Source organism: Pan troglodytes, chromosome 18 (genome assembly GCF_028858775.2).
Source record: "Pan troglodytes isolate AG18354 chromosome 18, NHGRI_mPanTro3-v2.0_pri, whole genome shotgun sequence".
In the NCBI taxonomy this organism is placed as follows: domain Eukaryota; kingdom Metazoa; phylum Chordata; class Mammalia; order Primates; family Hominidae; genus Pan; species Pan troglodytes.
The window spans coordinates 4,916,920-4,929,169 of NC_072416.2; the positions used below are offsets into that span (position 1 = coordinate 4,916,920).

The following is a 12,250-nucleotide window of genomic DNA, read 5'->3' on the forward strand; positions in this document are numbered from 1 at the left end:
TGATCCACCCACCTTGGCCTCCCAAAGAGCTGGGATTATAGGCGTGAGCCACCACGCCTGGCCGAATGTGAACATTTTTATAAGAAGCTAGATTTTGTAGGTAGAAAACCCAATAAGATACTTTTCACAAGAAAGGAGGCAGGACTGAGGAGGCAGGTGGGCAGCAGAGGCTGCGTGCGTGGGTCTTGCAGAGAGGGGCCAGAGCAGCCCGTTCTCTGCACCCCTCTGTCTCAGGCTCTGGAGCGGAAGGATTACTCTTGGGCATGGAGGGTCTTTCTCTCTCTGAACCAGTCCCAAGGGCCCTCGGGGGACACGCCACTCCCTGTGCACAGGGCAGGGTTCTGTGTGCCAGCCCCACGCAGGTGCTGTATGCTGGGGACTCGGAGGGGTCCCTGAGCAGGTACTGGGGACACCTCTGCACTCAGAGAGGCGGCGGCTCAAGAGCAGGGCATCAGAACTCACCATGATGAAGAAGTACCAGGGCTGAGGCACGCCAAACTGCCCTGGGAAGACGGCCTCCATGTACCAGGTCACCAGGCCATAGAGCACAGAGTCCAGCAGCAGCATCCCCAGCACCTGCCCGAAGCAGAAGTCGTCGTCCACGTTGACGGGACTCAGGAGGTCTCGCCACTGGATGCCCATGCCTGGAAGACACATCAGGAAAGTGGCCCGAAAGCCGGCAGGCTGGGGGGCCCAGGGACCCGAAGCCCCTGATGGCACACGTGTGCACATTTGACCTTGCATGGCCACTGCTTGGTTGGCATGCCTTTTCCCTTCCCGGTTTTATAACAAGTTGGACAGCTTTCTTCAAGCCTGGAAGATAAACGCAGGTTACAAAATCATTAAGTCACAGACCAGCAACAGCTCATTCACTGACTAGACAGGCTTGCATTTAATCTGTGACATATATGCACATATGTACACACGTACATATGCACCCACATCTATGATTTCGGTAAGGCCAACGTGGGTCAATGTGCATTTAGCATAAGTCTTTTTTTTTTTTTTTTTTGAGATGGAGTCTTGCTCTGTTGCCCAGGCTGGAGTGTAGTGCTGCGATCTCTGCTCACTGCAACCTCTGCCTCCCAGGTTCAAGCGATTCTCCTGTCTCAGCCTTCCAAGTAGTTGGGATTACAGGCGCATGCTGCCATGCCTGGGCTAATTTTTTTTTTTTTTTTTTTTTTGAGACGAGTCTTGCTCTGTCTCCCAGGCTGGAGTGCAGTGGCACGATCTCGGCTCACTGCAAGCTCCACCTCCCGGGTTCACGCCATTCTCCTGCCTCAGCCTCCCGAGTAGCTGGGACTACAGGCGCCCACCACCGTGCCTGGCTAATTTTTTCTATTTTTAGTAGAGACGGGGTTTCACTGTGTTAGCCAGGGTGGTCTCGATCTCCTGACCTTGTGATTCGCCTGCCTTGGCCTCCCAAAGTGCTGGGATTACAGGCGTGAGCCACTGCAACCGGCCCTAATTTTTTTGTATTTTAGTAGAGATGGGGTTTCACCGTGTTGCCCAGCCTGGTCTCGAACTCCTGAGCTCCGGCAACCTACCCGCCTTGGCCTCCCAAAGTGCTAGGATTACAGGTGTGAGCCACTGCACCCGGCCAGTGTAAGTCTTTATTTATTTATTATTTTTTATTTTTTTGAGATAGAGTCTTGCTCTGTCACCCAGGCTGGAGTGCAGTGGTGCAATCTTGGCCCACTGCAACCTCTGCCTCTGGGGTTTGAATGATTCTTCTGCCTCAGCCTTCGGAGTAGCTGGGATTACGGGAGCATGTCACCACACCTGGCTAATTTTTGTATTTTTTTTAGACAGAGTCTCACTCTGTTGCCAGGCTGGAGTGCAGCGGCACAATCTTAGCTCGCTGCAGCCTCCACCTCCCAGGTTCAAGCGGTTCTCCTGCCTCAGCCTCCTGAGTAGCTGGGACTACAGGTGTGCGCCACCATGCCCAGCTGATTTTTGTATTTTTAGTAGAGACGGAGTTTCACCATGTTGGCCAGGATGGTCTCGATCTCTTGACCCCATGATCTGCCCACCTCAGCCTCCCAAAGTGCTGAGATTACAGGCGTGAGCCACCGCGCCCCGCCAATTTTTGTATTTTTAGTAGAGACAGGGTTTCGCCATGTTGGCCAGGTGGGTCTTGAACTCCTGACCTCGAGTAATCCACCCGTCCTGGCCTCCCAAAGTGCTGGGATTACAGGTGTGAGCCACCCCATCCAGCCTAGTATAACTATTTTTTTACATTTTAATTTTGTAGTGATGGGGGTCTTGCTATGTTGCCCAGGCTGGTCTCAAACTCCAGCCTCAAGCCTTCCTCCTGCCTCGGCCATAAGTCTTTTTTAATCACAGAAATATTTCAAACACATGTAAAGCTCTCTTTAATGGAGCTCGTGTTCCTCATCATCTCTCTGGTTTGCCAACATTGCAGTCCTGACAGTGCTGGGGATCTGTGTGTCCAAACACCCTCTGTTCGGCCGAGGACCCTGATGGAAATAATGCTCTCCAGCCTTGGTGAATTTGCACTTTCAAACAACCAGAGATTTGTCTGTTTTAACAACACTGACTCTAGCTGGGCGTGGTGGCTCACATCTGTAATCCCAGCACTTTGGGAGGCTGACACAGGAGGATTGCTTGAGGCCAGGAGTTTGAGACCAGCCTAGGCAACATAGACAAATTAGCCGGGTGTGCTGGCACGTGCCTGTAGTCCAGCTACTCAGGAGGCTGAGGTGGGAGGATCACTTGAGCCTGGGAGGTCGAGGCTACAGTGAGCTATTATCGTGCTACTGCACTCCAGCCTGGGCAATGCAGTAAGACCCTATCTCCAAAAAAAAATTGTTAAAAAGAAAGCAAAAGAACAAAGTTTACATTTTATCAACACACGAGTAAACATGGAAACACAGATATGTAAAAGCTAAAGTGTCAGAAGACACTGCCGACTGCAGAGAACCATTCTAATGAAAGACAAAGCAATGCTGGACACTCCCACCTCCTTCCACAGACCTCTGCAGACCTTGGCAAGCTGCAGCTAGGAACTGCATGGTGCCATGGCTTGACTGGGCCCCCCAAATTCATGTGTTGGAGACTTGACCCCCAATGCAGCAATGTTGGGAGGAGGCCTAACTGGAGGGGCTCAGACCAGGTTTGGTGCCCACAGCAGGCTTTGCAGAATGAGAGCCCACAGGCCAAAGGCCGACCAAGGAAGTGTTTTACTCAATTTAATTTCATAAAAATTAAGAAAAAAAGTGGGCGGCTCACGCCTGTAATCCCAGCACTTTGGGAGGCCGAGGCGGGCGGATCACAAGGTCAGAAGATCGAGACCATCCTAGCTAACACAGTGAAACCCCGTCTCTACTAAAAATACAAAAAATTAGCTGGGCACGGTGGCGGGCGCCTGTAGTCCCAGCTACTTGGGAGGCTGAGGCAGGAAAATGGCATGAACCCGGGAGGCGGAGCTTGCAGTGAGCCGAGATTGCGCCACTGCCCTCCAGCCTGGGCGAAAGAGTGAGAGACTCCGTCTCAAAAAAAAAAAAAAAAAAAAAGAAAAGAAAAAAAGTGAGTCGTGATGGTGCCACTGCACTCCAGGCTGGGTGACACAGCGAGACCCTGTCTCAAAAAACAAAAAAGAAAAGAAAAAAAATGCTGTCATTTATCACTTGTTTCTCTCTTAGGCGTCTCTGCTGCCATCACCAATCAATACAGGAGGCACTGGGAAGATGCTAATTCTACCCTTTACCAAGAGCAGTGGTTGATGAAAAGTCCTCGAAACCCAGCCAGCCTCAGTGGCTCACTCCTGTAATCCTAGCACTTTCGGAGGCCGAGGGCAGATCACTTTAGGTCAGGAGTTCAAGACCAGCCTGGCCAACATGGCAAAACCCCCTCTCTACTAAAAATACAAAAAAATTAGACGGGCATAGCGGTGCATGCCTGTGATCCCAGGTACTCGGGAGGCTGAGGTGGGATGATCACTTGAGCCCAGAGGCAGAGGTTGAGATGAGCCAAGATCGCACCACTGCACTCAAACCGGGGAAACAGAACGAGACTCTTGTCTCAAAAAAAAAAAAAAAAAGTCCTCAAAACCCTAGACTTTGAGATCTCTGATGTAATAATTTTATTTTATTTTTTTGAGACGGAGTCTTGTCGCCCAGGCTGGAGTGCAGCGGCGCAATCTCGGCTCACTGCAAGCTCCGCCTCCTGGGTTGACGCCATTCTCCTGCCTCAGCCTCTCGAGTTGCTGGGACTACAGGCGCCTGCCACCGCGCCCGGCTAATTTTTTGTGTTTTTAGTAGAGACAGGGTTTCACCTTGTTAGCCAGGATGGTCTCGATCTCCTGACCTCATGATCCACCGGTCTCAGCCTCCCAAAGTGCTGGGATTATAGGCGTGAGCCACCACGCCCAGCCTCTCTGATGTAATAATTTTGAATGTCTCAGGAAGCTGGAAGAGGCCAGATGTGGTGGCTCACGCCTGTAATCCTGGCTATTCAGGAGGCTGAGGCAGGAGGATTGCTTGAGGTCAAAAGTTTGAGACCAGGCTGGGCAACACAGTGAGACCCCATCTCTATAAAATATTTAAAATAAAAAAAAATGAAAACTGAAAGAGGCTCAGGTCACCGACTTAGATCCCACCATCAGTCAGATGCGTATGTGGTGCCAACACTGCTGGATGCTCCAACCCTCTTGTCCTCCGAGCTTTGGGCTTCTTCAGCCCACTGCCCTGTGGCTCCCATCACCTCCTGCTGTGCCGTGGAGCTGGGCTTCCCTCGCCCGGGGCCGTGTCCAGCTATCCAGCCCACACTCAGCGCTGTATGCGGATGCTGCTGGCTTCAGTGGTCCCAACTGCCTGCTAACCATCCTAGGTGGAGCCTTGCTGCTGGCGGCTCTTGTGGTTGGGTGCTCTCAAAGGTTACTGATTCGGTAAGAACAGCCTGGACAAGGCAAACACTCACCTTTCGCCTCAAATTTCCCAATGAGCTGGGCTCCCATTGCCATGGCGACGTTAGACAGGAGGCAGGAGCAGAGCTTCTGGCTCAGAGTCATCCAGTTGTACCGAGGGGCCACGAAGAAGTAGGGGATGTAGGTGAAGAAGTAGAGGAAGCCTCCGAAGGCTGCTGCCATGTTGGCTGCAGGTGTTGGAAGACCCGAGGGGCGTGAGCGTCAGTGCCCTCAAAAGGGGCTTGGGCTCCCCGAGGTACAGGGAACCCCCTACTCCTGGGGCCGAGCCACCCAACCTGCTCCTGGCACTTGCCATCTACACGAGACACAAGCTCCAGCAGGGGGGGACACCAGGTGTGGCCGGCAGCCTCTTCTCCAAGTGAATGGTGCCCCCATCCCAGGGACCCCCACACCAACACCTCCAGCCCCTCCTCCACCTCCCATCCAGCTGCCTCCCTGACACTGCACACCTCACGTGGCTGATCCCAAACCCCTGATTCCCGCCTAAGCCCCACTTCTTTTTTTTTTTGAGAAGGAGTCTCGCTCTGTCGCCCAGGCTGGAGTGCAGTGGCACGATCTCAGCTCACTACAAGCTCCGCCTCCCGGGTTCACGCCATTCTCCTACCTCAGCCTCCCAAGTAGCTGGGACTACAGGTGCCCGCCACCTCGCCCGGCTAATTTTTTGTATTTTTTAGTAGAGATAGGGTTTCACCGTGTTAGCCAGGATGGTCTCGATCTCCTGACCTCGTGATCCCCCGGCCTTGGCCTTCCAAAGTGCTGGGATTACAGGCGTGAGCCACCGTGCCCAGCCTGCCTAAGCCCCACTTCTGCCTGGGTTGCCTGATCTCTCTCATTCGTTCATTCATGCATTCGTCAGATACGCACTGAGCACCTACTCTGTTCTAAGCACCGGGAGGCAGCCCCACACAAAACAGAGAAAATCCCTCCCCTCCCACGCCTGGAATATAGCGGGGAGACAGAGAGCAAGGTGTGCTGGATGGAGACACATGCTGGATGCAGCAAGGAGGCGCAGGATGGGAGAAGAGGCTCCCGACGGCCGGGAAGGCTTCGAGGAGGTGACATGTGAGAAGGAGCCGGAAGAGGTGAGAGAGTGGATTACGGAGAGTGGAGAGATGGGCATGTTTTCTGTCCACGCCAGCAGTGCTCGAACTGTTTGGTTTTCTTTTCTTTTTTTCCTTTTGAGATCGAGTCCCCCTCTGTCACCTAGGCTGGAGTACAGTGGTGCCATCATGGCTCACTGCAGCCTCCACCTCCCGGGCCCAAGAAGTCCTCCCACCTCCAGCTAGGGAGAGCAGATGGGACCACAGGCACGCAGTACCATGCCTAGCTAATTTTTAAATGTTTTTGTAGAGATGGGTTTCCCTATTTTGTCAGGGATAGTCTAAAGCTCCTAGGCTCAAGGGATCCTCCCGCCTTGGCCTCCCAAAGTGTTGGGATTACAGGTCTGAGTCACCGTGCCCAGCCATCAAAATCTTTGGTCTTAAGACCCTTTTCTATCCTTAAAAATTATTAACGACACCAAAGGGCTTTTTAAATGTGGGTTATATATATATATCCATATTTATTCTGTGAGAAATTAATACTAAGAACATTTAAAAATTCTGTTAAATTTAAGAATAACAATAACAAATCCACTACAAGTTAACATACATTTATGAAAAAAACCCCGGCTGGGTGTGGTGGCTCATGCCTGTAATCCCAGCACTTTGGGAGGCTGAGGTGGGCAGATCACAAGGTCAAGAGATCAAGACCATCATGGCCAACATGGTGAAACCCCGTCTCTACTAAAAATACAAAAATTAGCTGGGCATGGGTGGTGATGCGCGCCTGTAGTCGCAGCTACTCAGGAGGCTGAGGCAGGAGCATCGCTTGAACCCGGGAGGCGGAGGTTGCAGTGAGCCGAGATAGGGTCACTGCACTCCATCCTAGCGACAGAGTGAGACTCTGTCTCAAAACAAACAAACAAACAAACAAACAAAACACCCACACACACACTTTCCACAATTTATTGAGAAGAGCAGCAGTGGTTTTTCCAACTTTTTTTTCTTTCTTTTTTTTTTTTTCCTGAGACAGGGTCTCATACTATCGCCCAGGATGGAGTGCAGTGGTGTGATTTCAGCTCACTGCAACCTCTGCCTCCCGGGCTCAAGCGATTCTCCCAACTCAGCCTCCTGAGTAGCTCGGACTACAGGTATGCACCACCGGGCCAGGCTAATGTTTTTTGTATTTTTAAGTAAAGACAGGTTTTCGTCATGTTGCCCAGGCTGGGCTTGAACTCCTGGGCACAAGCAATCTGCACATCTTGGCCTCCCAAAGTGCTGGGATTAGAGATGTGAGTCACTGTGACCAGCTGATTTTTTTTTTTTTTTTCTTTATTGGTCTTTTTCCCCACCTCTGGTGCTTCAGTCAGGAACGATGTTTCACATTTTTGTAAACCTCCATAATGTCTGACTTAGCAGATTATAGCTCGGTCCTCATATCTGCCTATTTACCCTTTTCTTTCTTTTCTTTTTTTTTTTTTTTTTTGAGATGGAGTCTTGCTCTGTCACCAGGCTGGAGTGCAGTGGCACGACCTTGGCTCACTGAAACCTCTACCTCCTGGGTTCAAGCAATTCTCCTGCCTCAGCCTCCCGAGTCACTGGGACTACAGGCGAGCGCCACCACACCCAGCTAATTTTTGTATTTTTAGTAGAGACGGGGTTTCACCATGTTGGCCAGGGTGGTCTCGATCTCTTGACCTCGTGATCCGCCTGCCTCGGCCTCCCAAAGTGCTGGAATTACAGGCGTGAGCCACCGCGCCCAGCCCTATTTACCCTTTTATGTTGTTTGGTTGATGTATATAAAGAAAATCTGCCTTCCCACAGATATATAGTTGGAAAAGTAAAGGGTATTGTAATGGTTTTTACAGATATCTGTGGATATTCTTCTTTGATACTATACCATGCAAGAGCCACTGAACAAGCAGTAATTTCGGAAAGGTTAGTTGCCATGAAGTAACCAACGAACTTTTTGCGCTCTGTTACATTAACATCCACTGGTTTATCCTGCAGTTTGGATTTTTTTTTTAATTTTTGGAGAGAGAGTCTCGCTCTGTCGCCCAGGCTGGAGTGCAGTGGCACGATCTTGGCTCAATGCAACCTCCGACTCCCAGGTTCAAGCAATTCCCTGCCTCAGCCTACTGAGTAGATGGGATTACAGGCATCCACCACCATGCCCGACTAATTTTTGTATTTTTAATAGAGACGGGGTTTCACCATCTTGGCCAGGCTGCTCTTGAACTCCTGACCTCGTGATCCACCCACCTCGGCCTCCCAAAGTGCTGGGATTACAGGCGTGAGCCACTGTGCCCAGCCTAATTTTTTGTATTTTTAGTAGAGACAAGGTTTCACCATGTTGTCCAGGCTGGTCTTGAACTCCTGAGTTCAGGCAATCCGCCCACCTCAGTCTCCCAAAATGCTGGGATTACAGGCATGAGCCACTGCGCCTGGCTACACTTTGGATTTTTACTCTTGTATGATTTTATAACATGATGCATTAGTTCGTTTGGAAAATACTGCTTTTTGAGTTACACAAATGTTCCAAACGCTGGCATATTTTATCATACAATATTAAAAAAATTACATTTGTTAATGTTATCACTGGCTCCATGAAAAGTTAAGTACTAGGAAGTCACAGATTTGAGTTTGCAAAATTCTATTTTTTGCCTGAAAGCTTGAACTGCAGTATTGATGTCAGAAACTACCAGTTGTTTTCCTTAAAAAGACAGGCTCCTACTGGAGAAAATGCCTACCAAACACCCGAGGGGGAATAACTATAGTCTAGTGGTTGCTCCTTCAAGCAAAAATGGTGCCCCATGGAAAAAGTGGCTAGTTTTGCTGACAACTCAAGCAACTGTACATGTACTTTTCCTCAAGATAATCCATGGTTCAGTACAAGTACTTTATGTGTACATCCCATTTCGTCACACAGAATACTAAACGAAGTATATTTGAGAGTCGAGATTTAATAAAGTTTTTTTTTTTACTGCTTTGTCAAGGACATTCATGAGTGAAATTGGCATTTTTTTTCTTTTTTTTTTTTTGAGATGAAGTTTCACTCTTGTTGCCCAGGCTGGAGTGCAATGGCACAGTCTCGGCCCACTGCAACCTCCGCCTCCCGGGTTCAAGTGATTCTCCTGCCTCAGCCTCCCGAGTAGCTGGGATTACAGGTGCCCACGACCACGCCCAGCAAATTTTTTTTGTATTTTTAGTAGAGACGGGGTTTCACCATGTTGGCCAGGCTGGTCTCGAACTCCTGACCTCAGGTGATCTGCCCGCCTCGGCCTCCCAAAGTGCTAGGATTACAGGCATGAGCCACCATGCCCGGCCGAAATTGCATTTTTTTTTTTTTTCAGCCTGAGCAACATGGTGAAACCCTAGCTCTACAAAAACTACAAAAATTAGCTGGGCATGGTGTTGTACACCTGTGGCCCCAGCTGCTTGGGAGGGAGGCTGAAGTGGGAGGATCACTTGAGCCCTGGGAGACAGTTGCAGTGAGTCGAGATCACGCCACTGCACTCCAGCCTGGGCAACAGAACGAGACCATGCCTCAAAACAAAAAAAATTTTAAAAATAAGCTGGCATTGTTTGTTTGTTTGCTTGTCGTGAGTATGTGGCAGTGGAGAACACAGTGATAAGTATGGCTTGGTGTCTTGATTTATGCTTAGGGTCTGGTGGTTTTGCTCATCATTGTTTTTGCACTGTCACTACAAATGTCAGCATGGTGGAAAAGGCAAGCAGCATCTGGGTGTCACTATAAAACCATCTGGGGCCAGGTGTGGTAGCTCACGCCTATAATCCCAGCACTTTGGGAGGCTGAGGCTGGTGGATCACCTGAGGTCAGGAGTTCAAGACCAGCCTGGCCAACATGGTGAAACCCCGTTTCTACTAAAAATACAAAATTAGCTGGGCATGCTGGCTTGCACCTGTAGTCCCAGCTACTCAGAGGCTGAGGCAGGAGAATTGCTTGAACCCAGGCAGCAGAGTTTGCAGTGAGCCAAGATTGTGCCACTACACTCCAGCCTAGGCGACAGAGTAAGACTCTGTCACAAAAAAAAAAAAAAAAAAAAAAAGAAGACAGGGGGTTGTAAAAGTATAGTTAAAAAAAGAAAAGAAATTAAGAGGCCAGGCGTGGTGGCTCATGCCTGTAATCCCAGCACTCTGGGGGACGGAGGTGGGAGGATCACTTGAGGTCAGGAGTTTGAGACCAGCCTGGACAACATGGCAAAACCCGGTTTCTACAAAAATAGCCGAGTATGGTGGCGGGCGCCTGTAATCCCAGCTACTTGGGAGGCTGAGGCAGGAGAATCACTTGAATCCGGGAGGCGGAGGTTGCAGTGAGCCAATTGTGCCACTACACTTAGCCTGGGCAACAGAGCGAGATTCCATCTCAAAAAAAAAAAAGTAATTAAGAGACGTGAAAGACTGAGAGATACCCCCTCACACCCATTAGGATGGCGACTATAAAAAACAATCAATCAGAAAACAACAGGTGTTCACGAGGATGCAGGAGACTGGCAACCTGTGCGCTGCTGGTGGGAATGCGCAGTGGTACAGACACTGCGGGAAAGACAGTCTGACAGTCTCTCTCAAAAGCTAAACATGGAATTGCCATAGGATTCAGCAACTTCGCTTCTGGGTGTATGCCCAAAGAATGAAAAGCAGGGACCCATGTCCAGCACAGCACACTCATGACAGCCACAACACAGGGACACCCAAGAGTCTGTCGATGGATGAACAAGTAAACAAAATGTGGCCCATCTACATTATGGAATATCATCTAGCCTTGAAAAGGAGGGGAATTCAGGCTACAATACAGATGAACTTTGGGGATGCTATGCTCAGTGAAATAAGCCAGGCACAGCATATAAACACTGTACTATTCCTCTTACATGAAGTCCCCAGGGTCATCAAACTCATAGGGACAGGAAGTAGGATGCTGGTTTCCAGGGAACGGGGGTGGGGGAGTCAGTGTTTCACAGGGACTGAGTTTCAGTCGGGAAACATGAAAACCATTCTGGAGGTGGACATGGGGGTGGGTGCACAACGATGTGAATGCTTAAAGTGGCCACAATGGTAATTTTTTTTTTTTTTGAGACCAAGTTTCACTCTTGTTGCCCAGGCTGGAGTGCAGTGGCGTGATCACGGCTCACTGCTACCTCTGCCTCCTGGGTTCAAGCGATTCTCCTGCCTCAGCCTCCCAAGAAGCTGGGATTACAGGCATGTGCCACCACACCTGGCTAATTTTGTATTTTTAGTAGAGACAGGGTTTCTCCATGTTAGTCAGGCTGGTTTCGAACTCCCAACCTCAGATGATCTGCCAGCCTTGGCCTCCCAAAGTGGGATTACAGGCATGAGCCATAGTGCCCGCTCCTTTTTTTTTTTTGAGACGGAGTCTTCTCTGTTGCCAGGCTGGAGTGCAGTGGCACAATCTTGGCTCACTGCAACCTCCGCCTCCTGGGTTCAAGCGATTCTCCTGCCTCAGCCTCCCGAGTAGCTGGGACTACAGGCACCCGCCACCACGCCCGGCTAATTTTTGTATTTTTTTTTTTAGTAGAGACGAGGTTTCACTGTGTTGGCAAGGATGGTCTCGATCTCCTGACCTCATGATCCGCCCGCCTTGGCCTCCCAAATTGCTGGGATTACAGGCGTCAGCCATGGTGCCCGGTCATAAATTGTTGTATGTATTTTACACACGCACACACACACACACACAGCAAAGTCTGATGAGATATTACCCGAAATCTCATTGAAATTCTAACCAAAGACACATGAGCCCTCAGATCGAAATGTTCATAAAGAAAAATCACACCTAGACTTTTGGCAGACTCCCACTAACAATGAGTATCAGATGGCAATAAGGTAATATTATAAAATTGCCAAGGAAGAATACCTATCTGTGGAGAATTTCACAGGCAGCTAAAATACTATATAGGAGTGAGGGCAAAATACAGACACCTTTGGACATACAAAGTCGAAAGCACTGACCACTTACCAATGCCCACTAGAAGAACTACTCAAAGATGGGCTTCAACACAGAGAAGAGTGACTCTAAAAAGCCAGGTACACGAAAATCACGTGCACATCAGATATGTTGGCAAAGCACAGGAATGTCACATAGGAAGTAACTGCTGATGATTTTTTTTCTTTTTTTGAGACAGGGTCCCTCTCATTATCCAGGCTGGAATGCAGTGGTACAAACTCAGCTCACTGCAACATCCGCCACCTGGGCTTAAGCAATGCTCCCACCTCAGCCTCCCAAGTA

At 49.6% G+C, this 12,250-nt stretch overlaps 1 protein-coding gene across 3 annotated transcripts in view; it reads right to left on the bottom strand.

Annotated features, from left to right (window-relative positions):
• The window catches only part of ABCA3 (ATP binding cassette subfamily A member 3), a 63,808-nt gene that overhangs the window by 27,447 nt on the left and 24,111 nt on the right, over positions 1-12,250 (bottom strand). For all 3 annotated transcript variants that reach the window (XM_016928621.4, XM_054668706.2, XM_024350042.2), the window contains 2 exons: positions 4,942-5,115; positions 463-644 (listed from right to left, as the gene is read on the bottom strand). In XM_016928621.4, the coding sequence (XP_016784110.2) occupies positions 463-644; positions 4,942-5,115 (356 nt within the window). The remainder of the gene's footprint in view (positions 1-462; positions 645-4,941; positions 5,116-12,250) is intronic.